This window comes from Mercenaria mercenaria, chromosome 7, assembly GCF_021730395.1.
Source record: "Mercenaria mercenaria strain notata chromosome 7, MADL_Memer_1, whole genome shotgun sequence".
Lineage (NCBI taxonomy): Eukaryota > Metazoa > Mollusca > Bivalvia > Venerida > Veneridae > Mercenaria > Mercenaria mercenaria.
Genome location: NC_069367.1, coordinates 68,101,020 through 68,128,717, shown reverse-complemented (window position 1 = coordinate 68,128,717; position 27,698 = coordinate 68,101,020). Strand labels below are relative to the sequence as shown.

Genomic DNA, 27,698 nt, shown 5'->3' with positions numbered 1-27,698 from the left:
CTATTCTATTCTGATAGTCAGAATGGATAAATAATTTGGTAAGCAAGATTTCTTCCCCTTTAATACTCTTCATAATGAAAGTCAAATAAATCTTAAAATTTACACATGAATAACTTTGTATTCATCCGCCGATAGTTTAAATCAGCTGTTTTGCTGGGACTACTTTACAGTTTTTGTTTGACACGATACTATACACATCGTTTTAGAAAATCTTTGTTGAATTTGGCGGTCTTCACTGTGGCCATATTGAAATTTGGATCAGTTTAGAAAAATTAAAGCAGAAATAACTTTTGATGATGGACTAAATTTTAAATTCTTGAGTGAGAGTTTACCAGTGGGGAATTACATTGTATCACGTTTTTTAAAAACGGCGAAATCCAGTGACTTTGTTCATGAAGAAAAGTGAAAGATCTTCCAGAAAGAAGATAGATTATAAGAAGATGGCGTCGGGGTTAAGCCCGGTTACCGAAGTGAAAGGGAAGGAGAAGAGTAAAATCGCCGAAGTGACAGCTCCCGCTGGAGCCTCAATAGCAGATAAACTTTCTGAGCCGAAAGACACATCTACACCGGTAAAACTCACACTTCCGGTGAATCCAGGTGATGAAAAAAGTTCACTTCTAAACAAGTTAGCAGAGTTGGATAAGAAACAGAAGCAACTCCAAGAGAAGAAAGAACTAGAAACGTTACGGAAACAGGTCGAGGAACGAGAGGAGGCGGTGCGTGAATTAGAGAAATCCCTCACCGAACCGGTACGTAAAGGTAAATCCAAAGAATCATCTTCAGAGGAATCAGGCGGTGCCAAGCCGAAAAAACACAAATCAAGATTAGCAGCTAGTTTTCAGGAAGGACAAACACCATCTACCTCAACAGAATCAGGACAATCAGGTACGAGTTTATTAAATATTGATACGTTGAGGCAGATGCCCAACCTCAGAGAACAAGTCAGAAAAGAACTGAAAAAACTAGGGCTTGAGATTGCAGACTCTTCTAGCAGTAGCACTGACTCTAGTTCAGATTCAGATAGCTCAGAGGACGAAATTGATGACACAGTGGTAGAAACAAGTGTTAAAACGTAAAAAACATAAAAAACACAAAACAAAATCTGGCATTACGTCCAAGTCATCAGATTCAGTGAAGAACAAACAAAAATACCCTCATTCGAATCTAAGATATGATTTTTGTAAACAGGAACATCTCTTTTGAAAAAATAGAATTCAACTTATTTATAGCAGGAGAGTTGGAAATCATTACCTCCACAAAAACAGGAACAAAAGAAAAAGAAGCACGATTAAAACTGTTAAAGAAATTAATGTACCTTAACAGTTCTTATGAATTTTCAGTAGTTAAGTCATTATATGCCGCTGTTCTGAGGGAAATCGAATTAGGCCATAGTCAATGGGGAGATGACTTTCAGTATGTTGAATCGACGGTTTTACCCAGGTACAAAGTACGTTATAGTAGAAACCCAGAGCCCGTTTCATTAAGACCTAAACCGTTTTTTGAATTACCCCAGGAAAGCACAAGTACTGGTTCAAATGAAGAACCTAGAATATGGTTCTGCAGTAAATATCAAAGGAATAAATGTCCTCAGAAATCTTCACATATTATTGCACTAAAAGGAGGTAAAACTCGTTTTGCAAAACATGTTTGTGCTACGTGTTGGCAAACAGACAAAAAAGAATTAGTACACCGGAATGTTCAAGTGCCTGTCCTCATGCCAATCCGTGACTCTTTAATGGTATTCAGTCAATGTCTTCAGATTCAAAACATGGAAAAAGTTCAAATGAATTAGTTGATATTTTCTTACCAAAATTTTGTAAAAAATCTATGAATGCTCCAGATTCAACTAATAATAAATCTTGGTCAACTGATTGCTTCTGTAATCACAGGAAAGATTGCAAAGTTTGTTCATCTGTTAAAAAAGAATTATGTACTACGTCTCAAAGAAAAATTGAGATTAGTGAAACAGTAAAGGCATCTGGTAAATACAATTTTGAAGGCTGTAAAATTCCGGTAAATGAAAGATTGATACTGAATTTCTTCGTAAAATGTTGTGTGGTTATACAGACACATTAGTATGTGATTTATTGAAATACGGATTCCCTATTGAAGTAGATCAAGAAGATAAAAAGGTTTTAATTTGCAAGTCAAAAAGTGTAAAAAATCATACGGGTGCTCTAGCTTACCCAGGTCACATGTTAAATTACTTAAAAACGGAAGCCTCACATGGTGCTATTATTGGTCCATTTACTACATGTCCTTTTCAAGAAGGTATGGTTATTTCGCCCCTCAACACAGTACCTAAGGCAGATCCTAATAAACGTAGAGTTATTCTAGATTTAAGTTATCCAAAGGATGGTACTGGAGTGAATGAATTTGTGTCAAAAGAGTTATATCTGGGTGAAAAAGTAGATTTGGTTTTTCCAAAGATAGATGACTTTGTGTCTTTAATTAAGACTAAAGGTCAGGTTGCCTGATGTTTAAACTTGATCTTCAACGGGCTTACAGACAAATTAGTATTTGCCCGTCCAGTTATAACTTTGTAGGATTTACTTGGAAACACCATATATTTTTTGACACTGTTCTGGCCATGGGTTTAAGGTCATCTGCTCATATTTGTCAGAGAGTAACTAATGCCTTTGCCTTTATGATGTATAAATTTGGGTTTTGTGTCTGCAACTATTTGGATGATTTCTGTGGAGTTGAAAGAAAAAGGAAGCTATATTTGCCTTTTCTTTGCTCAGAGAAACTGTTCGTTAGGAGTGGTATTGAGGAAGCCTTAGATAAAGCTTGTCCTCCTTCAGAAATAATGGTTTTTCTTGGTGTTCTTTTTAATAGCCGTACTATGACAATGGAGGTCACGGAGGAGAGACTTGAAGAAATCAAACAACTAGTTTCAACTTGGTTAAACAAAGAACTGCTTCTTTAAAAGATATTCAAAAATTACTAGGAAAATTAAATTTTGTAGGTGCATGTGTTAGATCAAGTAGGATTTTCGTGAATAGAATTTTGAACTGGTTACGTGAATGTTATACTGATGCAAAAAGTGTGTTTGTAATTCCAGTTGAAGTTAAAAAAGATTTGATATGGTGGCACAAGTTTTTGCCTTTATTTCAGGGAAAGCACTCATTGATTATGGAGAATGGTTACAGGTAGATTCGGTTTTCAGTTCTGATAGTTGCATGACAGGTTGTGGGAGTATTTGTGGAAACAAAATTTTTCATAGTACTTTCCCTGAATTTGTTCTCAACAAAATCTGAGCATCACTTGCTTAGAAATGTTGACAGTTGTTGTTTCTGTGAAGTTGTGGTGTGATGAATTACGTGGGAAAAGGGTGGTTATCTTTTGTGATAATCAAGCAGTATGTATAGTTATCAATTCAGGTAAAGCCAAAAGTATCTTTTTACAGAAGTGTTTACGTGAAATCTGTTTCATTGCTTCAGTAAACGAGTTTCAACTCCGGGCAATACATCTCAGTTCTAGTGAAAATCGTTTATCAGACTGTTTATCCAGATGGGATTTAGATCCTATATACAGGAAGCAATTTTATGACCAGATTCCTCATGTGTCTCCTCTAATAGATGTCCCAGTATCGGAAGATCTTTTTAGATTGAACAGTGATTGGTGATTTTGTTGTGTTTCAGAGTCACAGATTGGAATCTTGAGGCAGGACCTACAAAAATCCCTTAAATCAGCCTTTGCTGAAGGAACGCATGAAAATTTGCGTATTCAGTGGGAAAGCTTTATTTTATTTTGCTTATATTTTAAACTTTGTTTTTTACCTGCATCAACTGCTACATTACAGTTATATGCTCAATTTTTGAGCAGATCCTTTAAATCAGTTCAAAGCGTGAAAAATTATATTAGCGGGGTCAAAACGTTACATTTATGCTAGGTTACAATATTGATCATATTAATACTTACTTATTAAACTTATCTTTTAAAGAATAGCTAGATTGAATCCGTGGTCTGTTAAACGTGCTGAGCCTATAACATTGGAAATTTGATAAAGATATTTTCAATTTTGGATTTTTCTCATGTAGACAATATTGTTTATTGGTGTTTATTTCTATTTGCCTTTTTTCTGTGTGCAAGAAAGTCTAATTTGGTTCCCACATCTTTAGATGATATTGAGAAAGGTAGATTTTTAAGCACTGATTGTGTTCAACTTTTTGACAATTACATTTTAGTACATTTTATTGGTCAAAAACCATTCAATTTGGTGAAAGGGAAGTAATTAATCCATTATTAAGATTAAAGGATAAAGGTTATGTCCTGTAGCTGCATATGAGCGTACGCTTGCATTAAAAATTCCTTATCATAGAAAGGTGTTATTTACTTTAACCAATGGATCAGTAATTACCTATTATTTATTTCAAAAGAAGTTAAGGGACTGTATAAAAGATATAGGATTAGATGCTGACCAGTTTTCAAGTCATTCGTTTAGACGAGGTTTTACTACTTTAGCTCATCGTCTAGACATTCCACATTCACATATACAAATTCTTGGAGATTGGAAATCTGATGCTTATAAAGCATACTTAGAACTCAATTGGTGTGATAAAGTTACAATTCTCTCTAAAATGTTCAATATTGAAAAGTAGTCAAGGTTGGTCTCAAGTCCCTTTTTGTTATTACAGGTGTGATGGTTCATATTATTTCGGATTCAATTGCCAAGGATGTGGGTGGTATTTGGCATACTAAAGTGATAGCCTTTCCTGGAATTGGTATTACTCGTCTATCAGTAAGGATTCAAAGTTCACCTTACTTAGTTTCTAAACCCGTCACAATTATACATGTGGGTACAAATGACATAAACCCTAGAAATCCCAACGAAGAATATTCTGTGGACGATATTATTAGTTTTTATAATAATATGATTACATTGATCAGAAATGTTAACCCACATACTCATATTGTTTTTTCATCCATTTTGCCACGTCCATGTGATTATGAACAGACTAAGGATAAGATCAAGCAGGTTAATCAGTTATTAGAAGTTAAGTGCAAAGAAAGATACTGCCAATTTATTCACTCATTTAGACCATTTTTCAAATACGGCAAACCAGTACGTGCTCTTTTTGCTGTTAGAGATAAAGGCCTCCATCTTAACCTGGAAGGTACTCGTCAGTTACGCAAGTTTTTCATTAACACAGTATCTCACTTACTTAAAGGTAAACTTGCAATGTAATCCTTAAAACATATTAAGGGTATCACCAACACATAGCACAAAACAGATATATCCTTATCATTAATATCAAACAAAAATTTTGGTTCATTGGATAAGGACATAAAATGTGTTTACAATATATTATTTGATTCTTAGAATACGTTTTTCATTACTCATTAGATTGTACTGGAAGTTTTGATCGTTTGTATGTGTTGTGATTTCAAAATTTTTTGGACTTGATAGTTGGACTTACAGGGTTGTGAAGGAAGTACTTTATTCCTTTAGACCTTTACACTTGTAATGATAGTACCTTTATATCATTCTAGTGAATTTCTCCTTCTGAAGAAGGTACCTTTACTTCTTTGAAGGTTTAAGACATGTGGTAATGGTAGCTTTCACGTTACTCATGTCTCACTAGGACTCCTTTGATGTTGAGATCATAACATTCACAATCGACCAGGGCTTATTATCTTGTATGGTTTTTTATTTTAATATTGTAATTTATAAACATGATGTATATAGTGTCATTAGTAACATCTTGTCATGATTTATTACTTTACAGTTGTAACAGTATGCAGTCATGTAAGTGATTTCAAGTTACATAAGTATTTAATAATTTTTGCTTCATTGACTTCCTTCAATTTAATTACCATGTTTTATTTATTTTGTCTTATTTGCTTCATTTCATTTGCTATAATTTCTTTAATTTGCCTTTTTTTTTTGGTTTGGCGGGTTTTGGCGGGATTTGCTCAGTATAAGCTCTTTGGCTTTATTCTTGTTTATTGTTAACATATGATTTACATTGAATTTCATATGGTATTTATTAGTTAGTAATAACTGATTGAATATTACTGATTCATATAAAATAGTTTTTGATCTTTGGTATCGTGTCATGCATTTAGATCTAATAAAATTCATTTGATTATTTATTCTATTTGTTGTTTTGAGAACTGGTTATGAGATAATTTCAAGCATTTTATGTCATAAAATCTTTTAATTAACAAATATAACAGCGATCATATAAATTTATGGTTTTATTTGGTTCTATTCTATTCTATTCTGATAGTCAGAATGGATAAATAATTTGGTAAGCAAGATTTCTTCCCCTTTAATACTCTTCATAATGAAAGTCAAATAAATCTTAAAATTTACACATGAATAACTTTGTATTCATCCGCCGATAGTTTAAATCAGCTGTTTTGCTGGGACTACTTTACAGTTTTTGTTTGACACGATACTATACACATCGTTTTAGAAAATCTTTGCCACACCCGCCCACCCAAATTTTGTTTAATCTTGTTGTTTATAGTTTTTGTCTTTGTATATTGTATTTGTCTTGCTTGTATTCCTATTTGTGTTGCTTGTATTGCTATTTGTCTTGCTTGTGTTCCTTATAAATAAGGATTTATCTGAAGTTAAGCAGTAGTGTTCCCATGATTCATATTAGTTTGATAGCGGGATTTGCTCAGTATAAGCTCTTTGGCTTATTCTTGTTTATTGTTAACATATGATTTACATTGAATTTCATATGGTATTTATTAGTTAGTAATAACTGATTGAATATTACTGATTCATATAAAATAGTTTGATCTTTGGTATCGTGTCATGCATTTAGATCTAATAAAATTCATTTGATTATTTATTCTATTTGTTGTTTTGAGAACTGGTTATGAGATAATTATGTCTGAAACTCGTTTATCTACTTCACTTCCACTAGCATTTAAACTAGCCGAACTGTCACCAGTTAAACGTCTGTACGCTTCACGAAGGAAAGCTGCTTTTGAATGTAATGTTTTACCAAATGTAGCAACAAATTCTCTTCGCATTGCCCTTTTATGATGTCGCGGTAGTCCCTTAAGAAGCTCTGCAGCAATTTCAGTATTTTTACACATAATTTCACTTTCCGAAGCATCAGAGGGTACTTTCCACACAAAAGTAAGATGTTCTTTAGAACCAGTGTATGTGTATTTAACGCACTTAACAGGCACTACCAAACCTTTCATATAGTCAAATCTTCTGTTGGGGTCCCCTGGTGCATGATTGTTGGCAAAAATTGGCGTGTAATCCTTGCTGTGAATTATGGCTGTATGCAATGACTGATATCTGAAATGTAAAAACAAAGACTAGCTTTTAAGTAACATTCATAAAAACTGAACAGAGAATGTTCAGTGTGCCCAATCACGTGATCGCGCTTCGTCATTTTGAGCTCAGAAGTGAAAGTAGAAAGGGTAAACAAAATTATAAATCAGAGCATAAGTTTTTTATTCAATAAATTGTGTTAATATCTTGCACATGATTCGAAACCTATTTGAAAGTGCTAACACCGGTACTACGATTTCCACACCAAAACCTTCTCGTTTTAACGCTATTCCTGTTCAACTGACTTGCAGTGAGAACATCTTACAGCGCACAATGTTGAAAGTGGTTGAACAGGAATAGCGTTAAAACGAGACTTTGGTGCGGAAATCGTAGTACCGGGGGATAGCACTTCCAAAAAGGTTTCGAATCGTGTGCATGATATTAACGCAATATATTGAATAAAAAACTTACGCCCTAATTTATAATTTCTGTTTACCTATCTACTTTCACTTTCAAACTTAAAATGACGTAGTGCCATTACGCGATTGGGCATAGTGATGTTTTGTAGTTGCCATACTTGCCATAGCTCCAAAACAAACAACATGACTTGTATCTTGTGGGGGTAGAAAGATAAAAAATAAATTTAAATGTTTGGAAAGCAAAGGAAAATGAATTACAGGAAAAAGCAGACCCAGTTTTATTGAGTCTGTTCATGAGCAGAGATGATAAATGCAACACTGCAATAAATATCTAAATAGTACTGCTTTTTATCTTATACATTTACCTTGTGAATGGACCAGACGTTATATGGTGTTTCTGCGACAGTACCTCCTTTCGTTGTTTCTCCGAAAGTAAAGGTGATGTCCTTGATGCGTTCTCAGATGTCCTGGTCTTTTGATTTGCTAGGAAGTCAGCATATTTTAACAATGTGGTCCCTAAATCTTTCACTGCAGTCTGGATACATGCCCAGTTCTCTACTAAGAAATGAATTATCGACTAAAAGCATCAAGGCCGTTGCATGACTTCTTAGGTTACTTTTCTGTAGACATGACGAGTCAATTTTTCGCTTTTTGCTGGTATGAGGAATCCTATAATCTTTAAAATGTGTCAGGGTCTTTGGAATTTTACAAGCTCGTAAGCTCGAGATTCCAATGTTTCATGATTCCCGTCAATGTACCACAGCGCATCACCAAGAGTATTAACAAAGTTCTTGCCCAAAGATTCACAGTTTGTACTCAAAAATCCAACATTCTGAGCTTTCAACCAATCAATAATGTCATTGTATAATTTCAGTTTATTGTTTGTCACATCTGGATACTTAGTTGGTAGATTCGAGGCCTTCTTAGATGCCGACATAAGAATGGTAAAAGCGTCCGTAATAGCACTTTTTTCAGCGTCTGCACTGGACTCATTGTCATTTACCACAAATTTTATATACGGTCCAAGAAAAGAAACCACATCTGAAAGTCTAGTCGATGGGTTACACTCCGTTTGGTCATGTTTACTTCCGCCGGAAAAAGCTCGGATACGACTGTTGAAATCCTCGTCTGCAACAGACGTCTTTCTATATAATTTTCCCGATTAAAAATCATAGAATAGATCAAACAACGTATTTTCGTCACTAAACTGACAAGCATACCAATCTTTTAAAACTTTCTGGCCTTTTAGGGCCTGAACAATTATGAAAACCATTGATATTTTTGCTCCAGCTGATTTTGTTTACTATAACACCGCCGGATATTATTGGTAAGTATAAACTCCGTACTGCACCGGTACTCTTACAGGTACGGAACTCAAATGAAATTTTCGTTTTTTTGGTTCAATAAATTTTAGGGGGCGGGGGGGGGGGTTAGAAGAGGGGGCGGGCGGGGATGAAAATCTAGTAATTGTTTTATTGTCGCCTAAGGGACACAATTTATAACCCTGTCTCTTTATCAACATAATGATTTAATGCGCATTTTAAATTTTCAGAATGAAGATTAAAGGTAGTTTTTACAAACTAAGGCAAAAACAAATGCAAATAATTGTTTAAGTTCTCGAAGAAATTGTTCTAAATTTGCATTTTAGGTGGGGTTTTTGTTTCTTTGTTGTTGTTTTTTTTTTTGTTGGTTTTTTATTTGTAATTTATTTTTTCTCTTTTATTGACATACATCATACAAACACGTTACACTTGTTTTTGTACAATTCTCCAGACCTATTTAATAATAATAAAACAGAAATAATATCTTTGAGTAAGAATGAAAAGACAAAAAAAACCCTGCCCAAATTTGATATTTGCTCATATGCCTTTCATATGAGATCCCTTTTCATATGCTAATCATTTACTACTGCTTTTACATGCTGCTCATTTATTTTTTTCCATAATTATGTAACTCGTATGTTGTTTTAATACTTTTCATTTAATACTTTATGGGAACATTTTCTTGGTCATCTCATTGTTAGTCAATGGTTGTACATGGAAAAAGACAATTATATTGCACTAAAACAAACATTTATTTTATGCTAACTAATGAAATACTGTATTCTATCAGTTAGATATTTTCATATCTCATCACTCACACTGTGAAAATATGAAATCTATATTTTCACACTGTGAGAGATATAGCTCTGCCCCCTCATACAGTGATGTATGAATTTTAAATTATTTGCTTAAAACAGGATGAAAATTGTAGTTGCACTTTGTTCTTTATAGTATATTTCTCGATTCAAATTATTTAACTTAAAGAGAATTTCATAACGTTATGCAGCAAAAAATAAAACAAAATGGAACTTTATGTTGCATGTGTCTTTATAACGTCACAGCACGTCTGACGTCATGTCGGTTTACGCGCGTCTGTTTCCCGCGCTGAGATTAAAATAGTTGCAAAATGCACATCTCAACGTAATTGAGCATAAAATAAAAAGAAAAATTGTTTGTTTTGAGTAAATATGGAATATATCTCACCTCGAAATGAGAAAATTTTCACATTTTCACTCGCGCTACGCGCTCGTGAAAATATTTGGAATTTTCTCACTTCTCAGTGAGATATATTCCATATTCACTCAAAACAAACAAATATCCTCTATATCTTTATTAAAAAACACAAGGGAATGGTAATACACATATTTAATGTGATTTTAAGTTATTTGTTCAATTCATTTCTAGTATTGATAAATTAATAACAAATTCAACCATCAACTGTTTGTATAATATGACATGGTTATACATTTATTATATTTATAATATCTGAAAACTGCTTAAGACACAGTTCCGCACATTTGTTTGACATAAAATGTTGGCTTCATTTTCATCTGATTCAAGAGCCAAAGCCTTTCAGATATTTATCTCAACTGGCTGGTTATTGAACTTCATTTTGATTCTTTATTAATATAGCTGGCACAAAAGAAATATTTCCTCTATTAATATTTCAGATACTGTCAATTTTTGCACAAACTGCAGATTTTTAACTAGATATGTGTTCGTAGGACACGGGCGCACCCTACTTCCATCACTGAACATAGTTGCATTACTCAAGTTGAAATACTTTCAAGACATGCTACACAAACTTTTAAGCACTTTATATATATTTTCACCAAGTGAAGGACCATAACTCTGGCCTAGTTGAGTGAAATCCCAAAGAGATCACCGGGTGTACAACTTCACATGCCATACAAATGTTCTTCATGTGAGGAAGCCATCCAGCTGGCTTACGGAAGGTCGGTGGTTCTACCCAGGTGCCCGCTCGTGATGAAATAATGCACGGAGAGGCACCTGGGGTCTTCCTCCACCATATGACCTATAATTGTGTCGGTGCGACGTTAAATCCAACAAATGTTTTATAACTCTAGGTCAAGTACATTTTAATGTACATGGGACACGAAAATTTATTTTTTTTACTAAGTTTCTTGCAAAGTGAAATAAAAAAAGAATACTCCGGTGCACAAGATCACATTCTGGGCAATATTTCTACAATTTGTACAAGGTTATCTGACTGTATTAAACAATTTTAGACATATGCGGGGAAATAAACGTTTAAGCATCTTAATATGTGTATAATAAAGTTTATTCTATATCTATTTTTCTTTACTAGTATTCAATCGTGAACGTTTATTTGCAACACGTGACCGTACAATATATTACCGTATTCGACATGCGTACAAAAAAGAAACCCTGTACAGTTTTTTCCCGTTTTTGGACGGTTCAAGAGTCCCATGTTAAACATATGATAAAGCCCGAAACGTGTGTAAACGTTCCGAATGTAAATCTGATGAAGTAGGCGCTTGATTATGCTTCTTGAAATCAGAATTATATGTCGTTTGATTATACGAGATACATTTGGACTCGCGGCTTGTCCAATATGGTTTTCTCAGCTGGGTACTCGTCCAAATATATCTCCTTATTATACAAAACAATGTTAAATAACCTAATAATATTGTTTTTAGGTACGTTTTACATTTTTACATAAATGTTTATGCTTTACAGTTGGTGTTCGCAATATGGCTTCTTCTCGGCGATATATGACCATTTTATGTCGATTCGCCCACTCACTGAGTTGATACCACTCGGATAACTCCCTTGAAAACATCTGTCACTTTCTTCGCCTAAAAAATGGATAATGACTGCGAATTCTTCACGGTTGATTTGTCTGCCATTAAAGCGTAGCATTTGGCATCACGGATTGCCTTAAGGGTATAATCTTCAAAAGCGATTGGTTTTATGATGTCCTGGATTGATGATGGAGAAGTGTAAGTCAACTTGCACATGCTGCTTCACCATTTCATTTTGAATATCAGTAGCCAAAAAGTTCTTAATAAAATCCTCAAGGTTGTCAGTGAAATGAGTTCGGAACAAGGTCTCCAAATAGTTTTTGTTTAATGCTTCCTTATTGTCAACTTATTTTGCAAACATTGGAAAATCTTCTGCGTTTCAGCTGTGAGTGGCTTAGAAAGCTAGCTTTCTGCAGCTTTTAAGTGTTTCTCAGACTGCGCATGGGTTATGAGACGTCTTGTTAGATGAATTCCTTTTTTCCACGCCAAATATATGCGGTGTTCTCATTGGTTATTGTACTACTGTACAGAAATTCACACTATTTGCGGCAGTAACCTTCCTTAGAGGCAATATAGTATAACTACTTAAGCGAGAGTTCATATCTGGTTGTGTCGAACAATCTTTTATCAGGCACTAATACATGACGTTTCTTATTTCTGACAATGTCTGATTCAGAATCAGAAGAAGAACCAGACACAGCTTCAGACTGGCAGGCTTTTCGTTTTTCAGAGCTGGGCACAACTTCAAACTCGGAGGATTTCTGAGATTCTGGCGAGCTTGTAATGGGATGGGATGGGTTTTCCAAATTTTGTTCTGCTTGCAAATATTTCTGTTTGAAAAAAAAATGTCTGTTTTCTACAATTATCTACTGTTTTTGACGTTATTTTTCGCCGGTAATGTTTTTGATTGTGTGACATTCTCTTCGGCACACGGCCATATCCGAATGTATCCGTACCCGACTCGTTACGAGAACATTCATTTGACAGTCAGTTAAGGGGAGAAGACTCGTGAATGTTTTATTGGATTTCGTACTCGAATATATTCGTTCTTATGTCCGGCTAACGAGTAATTTCGTACATTTTCTGGATTTTCCTTTCGATTTTTGTTTTATTTTCGAGGGGAATTTTCTTCTGAGAAAGGGAAAAAACATACTATTTCTTGAGGGGAATGGGGCGATATTCGGCCCCAAAAACGTCCAAACGAGTGAGTGCCCTGGAACTTAAGAAGCGTAGTAATATGATCACAAATGTATTTCATCTTTGTCTATAGAGAAAAAAGATGGCAGTTGTGTTATTGGAGAGGCAGACAGACAGGAAAACAGACACAGTACGACCGACCAGGAAGTGTTGCTATATTTACATTTGATATGCAACACTTACGGACACTGACCTTGACCCAGTAACCATGACGACATAAGTACTACACGTACCTATATTTTTCAAACTAATAACCCAACATATATTCGTCGTTACAGAACATTTATTATAACTATTACTAATTATATTCGATTATTTATTAAAAGGTTTGGATTTTCAAACTGACACGGCTCCATTATTCAGCATGGGTCGCCAGCTAGATGGCTTGACCCTGGCTGTCACTTAGCACGTATAAAGAAGTACATATTTGAGTATGGTTGCTAGCAACGGGTGTGGCAACTACTAGCAACCCAAATATCTATTTGACAAATTACCCCGTGTGACATTATTTATATAGTCTGACGCTGTTTGCCATATAGCAGCCAACAAGGCAGTCCTCATGCCTCAAAATACTCAACCGGACCCAACACCAACTTCTTTAAATACATGAGAATTGACATGCTGGCAGCCACTGCGAAACCCGCCCATTGCAGCAGCTCAGACTAACAATGGAGCCGTCTTTAGTTCCTTGAGACAAATGGCTACCTAAGGCCGAGTGAAAACTTGGCACCTGGTTTGGTAGAAATTCTAAGTTTATATGAATATTTATACCTGCCCTGCTATGTTATGGCCAACTGGTGCCGGGTCAACAATTACAGGCACAGCTGGCTGCACTTGATCAACCAGTGGAGCAACTGCTGGTGGAACAGCAGGATCACCAAGTACTGGAGCTGGCTGAGGTAGCACATTATCAATCGGTGGATGCTGTACAACTGGAGGCTGCAACTGGATTCATCGATTGTGACGTAAGAGACCATGATCAACTATTAGCAGCTAAAAAATAGAAAGCATGGATCTAAAAGAAAAATACTAGTCTATCTAGATTTATTCGATGAAGCTGTAGATTTCATTAGATATTTTTTTCTTATAAACAATTTTCATCCATGACCTTCAGATTCCTGCAGCAAAGATAGAACCAGTAATCCGGCGGATTTTCAATGTTCGTTTAACCATCCAGCAAAATACATTTGTCATAAGACAGTTTTGACGTTTATGTAAATGTACATAAAGACTCTAATATTGTTTGCTTAACTTCATCGGTAAACCTCATATTGGATGAAAAAATCAAATGTCTATCATTTACCCGTTGTTTGCTGAAGAGGCAATGCGGTGAATGTGTGATAATTACACGCTGTATGATTTACTATTACTATGAAAGGAAGACAACCATCGGAGATCATACCAACGCTGTTATCTCCCCTCCAATAACAGAGCCTATTTAAAGGAATATGCGGCCCCTTGCCGGCGGGGGATAGAAAATGCTGGCTGTATCTCCATGCAGAGGGGTACGACTCCCCGAAAATGAACCCACCTGTTTGCCGTGGGTGGCGGCCGTAAGCCGGGAGAGGAGGGTCCTGGATGTTGAGGTGCCCCATGGCATCCCGGGAAGTTGATGCGTACTTGTTTGCTGTGCGCATCTTCTTCCCGGGATGTGGGTGCCAATACACATTTGGCCTCAAATTCGGTGTAGACGTCTGGCGTCGTATTGGCCCGATACGATCAATCGGCTAGTCATGCCAAGCCCTAGGAAATTCACCTTTACGTTTACAATTTCTATTGCTTATTTCAAACTGCTTCTTTATGTGATAATTTTATATTTTCAAAAACACAACTTTGGAACAAATACGTTACACAAAACCTGTCTTACTCTGCTGTATTGTCACATTTTACTGCGCTCAATAAACTTCATATTACGTTCACACAAATGTATTTAACAATATATTTTCATATGTACTTCAATCTTGTTTCCTAGAAGACGGTGGCTTAGGGCCAATCGGTTGGGTAAGTAACAACCCCTTGAATCCCATGTTTGCTTTTCTGCATTCAACTGGTGATATGAACAAGATTGAAATATACCTGGCCGAGTATATCATACAGTATCCCTAACATGAATGAGCTGGATATCCGCTCTGTTTCATGTTCCCTTGTTGGAACTCCGCGGCGGGGGGGGGGCTGCGAGTGACGAATTTTAAACATTTAATATGGAAAACCAAAAAAAAAAACGACCGCATACCAAAAACCAGATTCTGACGGCAGGAAGGTGAGAATCCTCACCGACCATACACATCCAACATGGCATTTCCGCGATTTCTTTTGATCCAGTCAACAGACGAAACATTCAAAATGTCAAAGCCTTTCGCCATTATAATTGAAAAAACCATCGAAGGTATTGCTGGTGTACCGAAATCAGTCAAAAAACTGCGAACTGGTGATCTGCTTGTTGAAGTTGAGAAAGCCTCACATTCACGAAATTTGCCTTCCTTAACTTCATTTTACAATCGGCCATGTAAGTGCATTGCACACCGTACTTTGAACACCTCAAGGGGGGTCATTCGTTGTCCTGACCTTGCAGGGGTTTCGGAGACGGAGATTGTGCAAGGCCTTTCAGATCAACATGTCACTGCTGCTACGTATAAAAATCAAGCGATTAGGAAAAGAAATTCACACAAATACTATTTATTTTTACATTGGCACTCCGTTTCTTCCTTCAGTCGTAAAAGTTGGATACCTCATCAAAAAAGTTACAACATATTTTCCCAAATCCTCTTCAATGTTATTATTGCTTTAAGTTTGGGCACAATGAGAAATTGCAAAGGCGATTACACTTCCCCAAAAAATGCGGACAGGATGGACATTCTCATGACCACGACACTGTAGTCGTCCATTGCTTTGTGTAAAACTGAACGAGCCACATTCAGCCAAGTCTCGTGATTGCAAGACATGGAAAATCGAAAAGGGGGTTCTTCATGTCAAATTCACACAGGGCATTGGATTTCCAGAAGCAAGACAAATTGCCAATTGCCAAATTTACGTCTCCAACACTCGCACAAACTTATTCATCATAACAAAATCTGTCCTACCCAAATCAACACAGTGCTTTGATGCCTGTTCTCAAACAGATTCAGTGACTGCTCAACAAAATCCAATTCAAACTTCTGTACCAAATGAAAAGCCTAAAGTACCAGCAAAACCTTCAGAGGCATCTCAACTTCAAAGGGCAGTTGCTAAACCAACACTGTCACCAGCTATACAACATGTTCCTAAGTATTCAGGTACGCCGTCGTCACGACAAAACGTTTCATCAAACACAAAATCAACGTGGGGTGAGTCAAACACCAAAACAAAAAATTTTGATTGAGAACGATGGTTTGGAAAGGGATCAAATGATCCCATACAAAACCCATAACCGGTTTGGTTCCCTCATGATATGAACCGGTAACAGGGAAAGATGATGACGATCCGCCATTATCTGCCCCGCCCAGTTTAACCAGCACAAAGGAGGGGAAAATCAAAAGGTTCACTCCTGAGTCAATGCAACACTAATAATTTAATTTTCCAGTCGTTTAATTTTTGTTTGCCATTGTAAATGGAAAATAAAAATTATCCAGTGGAATTGCCGTGGACTTAAAGCAAATTATAATGAAATTCTCCTTCTCTTATCAAAATATAATCCTTCACTTATGTGCCTTAGTGAAACATTTTTAAAGGGAAACGGACAAAATAGCTTTCAAAAATTATTCAGTGTATAACTTCATAAACACTAACACTGATAGAGCTTCTGGTGGTACATCTATTATTATTAATAATGCATGTCCGCACAGACAAATTGTTCTAAATAAAAGTACCAATCAGTTGCAATAAACGTAACATTACATCGACCGTTACTATCTGTTCGATTTACATACCTCCCAAATATAATCTAAATCTTGAAGAACTTTATGATCTTATAAAACAATTACCACAACCATTTTTGCTTATGGGAGATTTAATGGTCATCATGAATTCTGGGGCCCGTTCTGACAGCAACACTAGAAGTCAAATTATGAAACTTTTATTGAAAAAAATGCCCTCTGTTTATTAAGTGATAAATCCAAAACTTATCTTCATCTGCAACAGGGAACTTTCTCGCTTGATTTGACAATTTGTCAACCGAAATTTTCTTGTTTTGAATGGGAAAATACTGGATGATTTGCATGGTAGTGACCATTTTCCAATTATTTTTTCAAATACTTCTAATCTGTCATCAGACCACCCTCATATTCAAATTTAATAAAGCTGATTGGAAGCAATTTTAAACGCTATGTAAAAATGATTTGACTTTGGAGAATTTTACTAATTTTTATGATCCTATTGATCGTTTTTCAGTTCTTCTGTCCGATATTGCTGACAAGTCCATTCCTAAAACTTCAAGAAATGGTAAACATAAAAATAAGCCTTGGTATAATGATGATTGTAAGACTGCTGTTCCAAAACGTAGAGCGGCCATTAAAAAGTTCAATATACGGCCGACGAAAGAAATCAGTCAGTCAAACTTACAATCAGTTAGGATTCTGATAGCAAAAGCTCGCAGAACTATAAAACAAGCAAAGAAAAAATCATGGCATTCATACGTTTCAAAACTTAATTCTAGGTCATCGGTTTTAAAAAAATCTGGGAAATGATTCGCAAAATAAGTGGAAAAGGAAAATCTTCAAAAGTTTCCCATCTTACAAAGTCAGACCAGTCTATTGCATCTAGCAAGGAGGACATTGCCAAACCTTGGTAAAACTTTTTCAAAAAACTCTTCATCAAACAATTATGATAAAAGGTTTCAAAACATAAAATCGACTAAAGAAAGCAAACCTTAAATTTTGATTCAAATAATGATGAAGATTGTAATAAATCTTTTTCACTTACAGAATTGCTTGACGCTTTAGATAAAAAGTCACGATACCGCAGCTGGTCCGGACCAAATTCATTTTCAACTTTTAAAACATTTACCCACAAGAATCATTAACCTCCTACTAGAATTTAAAATATTTTCATGGAAAACTGGCATTTTTCCAGATTCCTGGAGAGAAAACTATAGTTATTCCAATACCAAAACCCGGAAAGATAGCACTAACCCCCGTAATTATAGACCCATTGCACTTACCCGTTGTTTATGTAAAACGCTAGAAACGTATGATCAATTCTAGACTAGTTTGGTATCTTGAATCTCATTGCCTATTTTCAAACTTTCAAAGCGGTTTTCGCAAGCAGCGCAGCACAACTGATCATCTTGTTCGACTGGAAAATTTTATTCGTGATGCATTTGTTAAAAAAGAGCATTTAGTGTCTGTATTTTTCGATTTTGAAAAAAAAACCCATGACACTACATGGAATTTGGTATTAATGATCTTAACGATTTAGGGTTTAAAAGGTCGTCTTCCAACATTTATATCGCCCAAATTTTTTTCAGATCGCAATTTTAAAGTACGTGTTGGTTCTACCCTTTCTGACTCTTTTGAGCAAGAACAGGGAGTTCCACAAGGTTCTATTTTTTCGTCACACTTTTTAGCATCAAAATTAAAAAAATATTGTGAAATGTTTGTCACCAGGGATAGATTGTTCCCTTATATGTTGATGACTTTCTAATATGTTATCGTTCAAAAAATATGCGTACGATTGAACGCCAAAATTTCAGCAGTGTTGAACAAAGTTCAAACTTGGGCCATGGAAAATGGTTTTAAATTTTCCCAATCAAAAACTCAGTGTGTCCACTTTTGTCAATTACGGAAACAACATTGTGACCCTGAGCTGTTTCTAAATGGTACAAAAATACCCGTTGTTGACGAAAGCAAAATTTCTTGGTGTTTTTTTGATAAAAGCTTTCTTTTATACCACACATAAAATACCTGAAAGCCAAATGTTTGAAATCGTTGAATACTTTTAAAGGTAATTTTTAAATACTGATTGGGGGGCCCGATCGCAAGGTTTTGTTAAGACTGTATAGAGCTTTGATTCGATCCAAGCTAGATTACGGTTGTGTTGTTTATGGTTCAGCCAAAAATCGTATTTACAGATCTGGATACTATTCATAATCAAGGGCTTCGTATTGCTCTTGGCGCATTTAGAACATCGCCTGTTGAAAACTTGTATGTTGAAGCAAACGAACCCTCCCTTTATACGAGACGTGAAAAACTGTCATTGCAATATTTCTCTGAGGGTAGCTGCCAACAAATCCAACCTGCTCATAAAATTTATATTTAAACCCCAAATCCACGATTCGTATGACAGAAAACCAAAACAAATTAAACCTTTTGGATTTCGCATTGATAATTCTATGAAGGAAACAGATTTTGAATTTGATTATGTAAAAGATAATTTAGTTCTGAATACACCACCATGGATTCTTAATTCTCCAACAGTTCTTTTTGATATGAAACCGCCATTGAAAAAGGCTGAAACAAACCCTGAAATATTCAAGTGCAACAAACGAATTAAGTCGCTTACAAAGATCATTCCTATTTATACAGAAAGGTTTCAAAAGGATGATTCAAAGGTTGGATGTGCCGCCGTTAGCCATCTGCATCAATCAAAATTACGTTTACCAAATAACGCTACAATTTTTTCAGGGAGAAGCAAAAGCAATTGATTTGGCCCTTAAATTTTTTTCAGAATATAATGAAGAAAAGTTTATCATCTTTTCCGACTACTTTCTGTATTACAATCAATACACAACCGTAATACAGAAAATTTCCTCTCATTCAAAACATTTTCTCAGGGTTCATGAACTATCTTTTAAAAAGTCCATCATATTCTGTTGGATTCCTAGTCATGCTGGTATTTATGGAAATGAAGATGCTGATACGCAGCAAAGAAATCACTTTCATTAAATCAATCTAAATTGAAATTGCCATATACTGATTTTTTGGTAAAATATCAACAAATACATTTTAACTAAATGGCTCCTCATGGAACAATGCTTCGTTCAATAAACTTCGTGAAATAAAACCCACTTTAGGTGAATGGCACCAAGGAAAAAGATCTGTTCGCAGGGGGAAGTTGTTTTTTTTCTCGTTGTCGAATAGGTCATACTCGGTTGACTCTTCGTATTTGCTGAACAATGAAGATCAACCGAAAAGTATACCATGTCAAACACCACTTACTATTAAACATATTTTAATCGACTGTATAGACTTCGATCCACAGCGCCCAAATCATACTATAATGTTTAATCTCTAAAAGAGCTGTACGAGCAAATTTCAGCCGACAAAAATTTTGCAGTTTTTGAAAGAAAATAGGTATATATCATAAAATCTGAACCCTTTTTTGATTTTTATCACCGCTTTTATACTTTTTAATGTTTGGGATTTGATTTTTTTTTCACTATTTTTGTATTTACGTTTTTACTTCAATGGTTTTATTTATGCTTTGCAATTAACGTAATCCATTTAACATTTTCTCGGCGATATATGACCTTTTTGTGTCGATTCGCCGTAAAACCCAACTCATTCATTCATTCATTCATTAAAGGAATATGCATCATTAGCATGCAAGTAATTTTCGCCTTGGGCTGTGGATCTTTTATAATACACAGATGGTTTTATTCGCAAATTTTTATTTTCACTATTGTTTTGGCTAAGAATAAATCGCTAATTTTAAAAAAACAAACTAATTATAATAAGTCCAAGCTTACTTTAAATTATTACTGATTATTAATTTTGAGGTATGTGTAAGTTCCTTTTTTCTTAAATCAAATAATGTAACATGAACTTTAACATGTTTTCCTTTCCATTGTCCGCAAGCATCACTGCAACGCTCCTTTGTAATCGGCAGAGCTCTCTCACTCTGTTCTGCATTATCACCGAATAAATAAGAGACAGCCTTGGTATGATGTCTGCAAAACATTCCATTGTCTTCTTTGGTGGAGGCATTATCTTCAAAAGAATTTGCAACAGTTCAGGAAATAAATCTACAAACTTGGATGGCATCTACAATATGCAGATTTTCAATGTCCTCAGGACCTTTCTCAGAAGGACTCAAAAACCCTTTTCCCTGTTTGTCAAAGATGCTGGTATCTTCCCCATTTCATCACTCAATTTGTATATGAAATCCAATCTTGTTTCACTGTCGTTGGGAAATAACTTGTAACTCTTGAATGCTCAGAGTCTTTATCTAAATAGTAGTAAGTGTGGTCACCGAGAGGTTACTGTTGATTATCAACTTGATCACTTAGATCAGTATCTCCTTCAATTCATTCTTCAAAACAACAAGGAGCAAAAGTGAAGAAGAAATCAGGCTGAATTATTCTCCGTACAATTTTGATTTTAATGCAATCTAACAGTAATCAAAAATTCAAGAAGGTAAAGAAACAACTATTTTATGAAAATTTAATTTATCGACTAAATAATTTAACAGAATTTGATATGTATGCTTAAAATCAATCAATTAAATACATGTAGTGCTTCAAGTTGTTATGGATCAAAAATCATTACTTTATGATACACTGCTCTTACCTGGAAATCTGGTGACTGTTGGCTGTGATATTAAAGTCTCCACATACAACACTGTTTCCATGTACAGTTTGTTCCTGTGTTTTCAGATATAACAAAATTTTGCCTATGCTTATAAAAATCACCAATTCCGTACATTTAGAGAAATTTAATGTAGTCAATGTTGAATCTGAATTTCCATGTGAATGTGCGTTGAGTTTTGGCTTTATGCTATCAGGAAAACACTTTTTTCGTATAGAATTAAAAACTCATTTCGTTCTATTTAATAAATAATAAAACGAAGGCCATGGTGGTCTTATATCGCTCACCTGAGTTTAGTTGCTTGCTTTAGCATAATTCATTGCTATAACTTAAAAAAAAACAGACAAACTAGGTGAGTAGGTCATGGTAAAGATTATTCAGATAACTACTGAAATCTGTTAAGAAATTGCATGTATATATGTTGTCAAAACCTCTTGCTGTAGCTTCAAAAACAAGAAAGTAGGTCAGTATGTCAGGGTTAAAAGTATTAAATATGAGTATTGAAATCTGTGAGACGTAGACATAGAACTAATGCATTCACATATCCGTGGAGTTCAAAATACAGTAGAAACCCACTTACCTCGAACGTGGGATAATTTTATCAAATATCCGCAATTTTGGAAGTTTGCAACTATTTCGCTCGCTTGAAGTAAGTGTGCAACCAGTTCACGTCCTGTCCAATTAGAGGTAGTGAATTATTTCAATTACTTGGGTGTTGCATTTAGTTGTTTTAGAGGTTTCAGTAGCAACCAGCAAATGCTGTCTGGAAAAGCTTTTATGGTTATGAATATACTTTTGCATAACTTGAGAATGTTTGGCTTTTCATTAAAAACATATTGTCAATTGTTTGATTCTTTTATTACATCTATTTTAAACTATTCATGTGAAATATGGGGATATACGAAATCAAAGAAATAGAAAGAATCCACTTGAAATTTTGTAAGAGGATTTTAAACGTTAAATTATCAACAAGCAATGTAGCTGTGTATGGGGAGCTTGGAAAGTATCCATTGTACACTGGGTCCAATCGCTAAGGTGACTATGTCTTACACTAGCTGACAAACGATGTAGAATGTCCTTTGTTAAAACGTAAAGCTAGTGAGACCAAGTATCTCAGATATAGAATTTTCCTCTGGCTACCTTGCTTAAATGATTCGGGACACACTGTACCAATGATTCTTAAATGATTTCAATTATGAGCTCGATAATTTCAGGGATCTGGCTAATCACTAAATGTTTCAAACTAACAATCTTCAATTAACAATAATTTGCTCAAACTCCTATAGGCTGGAGACTATATTTGACTGGTCTTTTTGTTGAAGTTCCCGTCAGACAATGTCTTTGAATCAACAACACACGAGTCCTATCGCATAGATGCTCGGCCTCTGTCCTCTTAATTGAAATTACAACTCTATATGAATGCCCTGACTCCTGGAATGCTCAGCGCCTATATGCTATCATATGTAGCATTCAAGTACCAGGTATATCCCCGATGCCTTGGCTGTACTTCGCCAAAAATGCTGAACCGTTTATAAGCTGGAACTCTCCTACTATCTCAGTAGATTACCAAAGTCTGGGTCTCTGTCTCAGCTTTCCGATGCTCAGCCTATAGTTGCTATCGTCTATAGCATTCAACTACCATAAAGGTAAATCTCCTATGCTCTGACCCTATAGCTCGGACCCTTGTTGAAATTCTGCAACTCTTCTTTAGTCTATGAACTTCCAAAGTCTTCTTTTTAATAATTTATCCGCCCTGACAGGGTAACTGCAATAGTATCCTTATCAACGTACTGGGATAAATTATTAGTTGAATTCTTCTACCGCTGGATACCGAATGCCCTCTCTGTCATCCATCTACCTACTTATACCTCAGCAGACGTGCTATTTATAGAACTTGTTTCTGATTGGTCCAAATTCATACATAGTATTTTACAACGAGTATTTGATATGATATAATATGTGTTGCTGGGATCCATAATGAACCCAAATCAGCCACAAATGACCCAAATTCTAGTATTTACAGCAATTCAACAATAATTATAGCAATGACAACATGAAAAGGAGTCAAGCACTATCAGTGCTTATGTTTTACGTTATCAATATATCGGATATACAAATTATTCTGACAGTTAGTAGTGCGTGAAAATTGTTTAAGAAACATACAAATGTAGTTACTGAGAATATTTGTATATAAATATGGATGCAGTTTGTTTATTTATCACCTACTATTATAAATAACTATATATTTTGACCTTGTATTTGTATTAGTGATTATGTTTATGGATGAGAAACTGTAAAGTTTAAACCTAAATAAAGTTTAAACCTAAATAAATAGGGGCCTCCGTGGCCGAGTGGTTAAGGTCGCTGACTTCAAATCACTTGCCCCTCATCGATGTGGGTTCAAGCCTCACTCGGGGCGTTGAATTCTTCATGTGAGGAAGCCATCCAGCTGGCTTACGGAAGGTCGATGGTTCTACCCAGGTGCCCGCTCGTAATGAAATAATAAAGACCTGGGGTCTTCCTCCACCATTAAAGTATGACCTTTCATGTGTCGGTGCGACGTTAAATCCAAACAAGAAATGTCTTTAAAAATGATGGTCGACGAATTGTAATAAGGAAAGAAGTTTATGAATTTTTCATCTAACATTCATCTTTCATCTAACATTTTTCAAATTGCAAAACTAAACACCGCACTTTAGCAATTTAAATGGTTTTCTTTTAATTTTTCGCAAAGGTTTCGTAGGGTTGCAATTTTGTTTCGTTTATCCTTAGACGAATAATTACAGCAGTAGTTTGATGAAGATGCATGAATCGGTTCATGAGAAGAGGTCATTAAACGTGTTTATATTTTTAGCTAAATTGGTCCCTATCCCCATTTGTAACAAAATAGCAGGAGACCTTACGATATTGTTACACATCGAGTTTGATAAAAATCCATTACATTTTAGTGGTTAATGCGAAGAAAGGCATATCTACTTTTAGCTATAGTGGTCCCTAATAGGGCCCAAGTTCCTATATAAATAAATTTGGAAGAGGACCTTATAATGATGCTCCGGACCAAGTATGACAAAGATCCACCAAGCTGTTCATGAGAGGCTGTATAAAGGCATTTCTAGTTCTAGCTCTAGCAGCCCCTAAAAGGGATTAAATGTCCCAGCTGAACAAAGTTGGCTGCGGTCCTAATAAAGATGCTACAAATCAAGTTTGATTAGAATACATGAGAAAAAATCAATTTAAGGACTTTTTTATTTATTATTTTCATTTATTTCTAGAATAGGCCAACTGATCCCGCTTTAACAAATGCATATTCGCTATTCGTGAATCTTTGGACAATGACGTCACACCTATAAAAAATTGAAGGTCAAGCAAAACATACAATTGTAATTATTTCAATATTTCTATTTCATAAGCAAAGTTTGACCGTAGTGATATCACATAGATAAACTGTATGCAGCGTACCTTCATTTCAGAGTAATGAGATTCAGTCATTATATAGCATATATATAATAAAACAGATTTCAACTGAGTTCAATATTTGTATACCATACTAAAGAAAAATATTCATATATAATAAATCATTTAAATAATTTATGACAAATATATCAAAGCAAACAAGTACTCATTTTAATATGCAATCTGAATATGTCACAAAAGCAAGAAACCTTTTCATATACAGACGACAATTGCAACAAGGAAAATCTTTTAAAAAGCACTTCTCTACATAAAAGACTCTTATCACACCCTTATTCATGTGATACGCAGACCGTATTCAGCTCTTTCTTTAATTTGATATATGTTGGTATTTGAACAGGTTTTTATCATATTTATTAAACTTACTTATCATTTTGAGATATATCAATATTCTTGCTAAATATACTGAGCCAAAGTTAGCTTTAAAACTGTGAACAGCGTCGTTTAGGATAAACGCTTTGTCTACATTTCACTCAGCGTAGCACAATCAACAGAGTGAAAGAAATTGACACTCTCGTCCAATCAGGCAGGGTGTTGCATAAATCTTCCATTTTGATAAATTATCTATAATGCGTTATCAAGTAGTTTGATTTGCAAACTGAAGTCACGTGGCATAGGTAACGAAAACGAATTTAGACGGCGTCGCCGAAAAAAAAACCTAAATAAAATGTTCTGTTCTGTTCCTGTCCTTTGATATCGTTGGCACGTTCCGCTTCGCTGCACAAAACATGATCAACAATTAGGTTAAGTTTGCCATCCTATCGGTAAAATTATCCCCCGTTCAAACGCCTTCGCTGCACAAAACTAGTGGCCATCAGAGCTGAAAAATAGAAGAAAAAATCTTGCCCGGCTTTCATAGGTCAAACTGCAGGACAGGTTTCGGAGAAACTTCACAGTAGTAATCAGTGCAGACACATTCCGCTTCGCTGCACAAAATGGCAGAAAGAGCTAAAAATTAAAAAAAAAAAATGTGTCAGTCTTTCACAGGTCAAACTACTGGCTGGATTTCGACGAAACTTCAAAGGAGTGATCAGTACTAACCCTAGCTTTGCATATCGCTTGCATGTTCCGCCTCGGTACACAAAATGGCCACCAGAGCTAAAGATAGAAAAATCTTGTCCAGCTTTCACAGGTACAACTGCTGAACAGATTTCGACGAAACCTCACATGAGTATCAGTACCAAGTCAAGTTATGCATATCGCCGACTCGTTCCGCTTTGCTGCACAATATGGCCACTAGATCAAAAGGTTGAAGGTCAGTAATTCAAATTATTCTTTGTTTCAAATAAAAAAGACAACTTCAAGTCGTCTTTACGCATCTTTATAGAACATCACTTTTTCCTACACCTTTTTTCATGAAAGTTCTATCATAAATCTATAACGAAAGAATGAAAAGAAAATAGGGGATTGAATAGTTTCTAGTGAAATGCCAGTCAGTTGTGGTCTGCTGCCCTAAAAATGGCGCATATTTGCTCTTTTCCGCACAATAAACATCTGCTTCCGGTTTCGATCTGCAAAACTTGCCATGTGGAATGTATGAACACGAAAACCGTCTCATTCCATGCAGAATGTATTCTAGTAGAGAAAAAGTGTGATTAAAGCACTCGTTCTACAAAATTTAGATCTATTTACTATGGACTTATTTCGACTACACCACAGAAGCCTACACCTAGGAAGCACATTTTAGACCGAATCACTGACCTTATTCCTAAAGGTAGAAAACATGCCCCTATCCTTAGAATACATAGCGGGTAGATATATGTTTTTTCTTTTCTTTTCTTTTTTTGTGTGTGTGTTTTTTAGTGTGTGTGAGAGAGAGAGAGAAAAAACTTCTAGTTCTGATACTGTTTTGAACGAGATTTCATGCTCAGTTTATCCACTGAGACACAATTTGAATTATTGAAGCTTTAAATGGAACAATGATATTTTTAATATGGACAACCTATATATTTCAGAAATGGTGAAACATATCTATCATAAAGAGTTACAGCTTAACAGTGCCAATGTCTCAGATTTAAAAGCGTCAATTTTGGGCTTAAATCTAACAATTTAGGAACAGAAATCTAGAAACAAAAATATATGACAAATGAGACGGTTTCAACTTTGAAATTGTTACTTTCCCCTACCTTTGCGGAGATGTCCCTCAAGCAACACCATACGGTGTCTATATTTCGCAACTTATTCCTTTTGCAAGAGCTTGACTTCAATGATAGAAATTTTCATATCACCAAACAAAAACATTACAACAGGGTTACGGATATCGTATAGACTTTAACTAAATTTTATAATAAAAAAATCGTCCGAACATTTGTTGTAATCAAATTCTCCTCATATTTGATATATGTTACTGTAAGCGTCTCAGTATTATTTTAAATAAGAGTTACGTTTTTACCTTTGTGTTTTAGTGAACTTGTACTTTTATTCCGTTTTTAACACAAACACCTTTCATGTTTGTAATTGCACAGCTACTTTCTGTATGGAGATAGTTTTGCATGTAAACATGTAAAATTACTGAACATTTTAGTGTTGATATGATTTTTTCTTGTATATGAGTGCATGTCTCTTGTCTCTTGTAATTCTGGAAAAAAATGACCATTAACATAATAGGAAAGCTCATATTCAAAGGACAGTATATTAAAAAAATAATAGCGATTAATATTGGACATTACAAATACTTGACTTATTGATGCACTGACCTTTTTTGAAGAACTAGGCGTTTTGGCCAGCCATTTACAATTGGCGGCTACTTTATTTTA

At 35.2% G+C, this 27,698-nt stretch overlaps 1 protein-coding gene across 1 annotated transcript; it reads left to right on the top strand.

Annotated features, from left to right (window-relative positions):
* Positions 1 to 348: 348 nt before the first annotated feature.
* LOC123524817 (uncharacterized) lies at positions 349 to 5,222 on the top strand. The gene is made up of 2 exons (XM_045303308.2): positions 349 to 885; positions 4,641 to 5,222. Exons 1-2 carry the CDS (start codon positions 393 to 395, stop codon positions 5,189 to 5,191), a joined length of 1,044 nt encoding a protein of 347 aa, XP_045159243.1. The 5' UTR covers positions 349 to 392; the 3' UTR covers positions 5,192 to 5,222.
* The last annotated feature ends 22,476 nt before the right edge of the window (positions 5,223 to 27,698 follow it).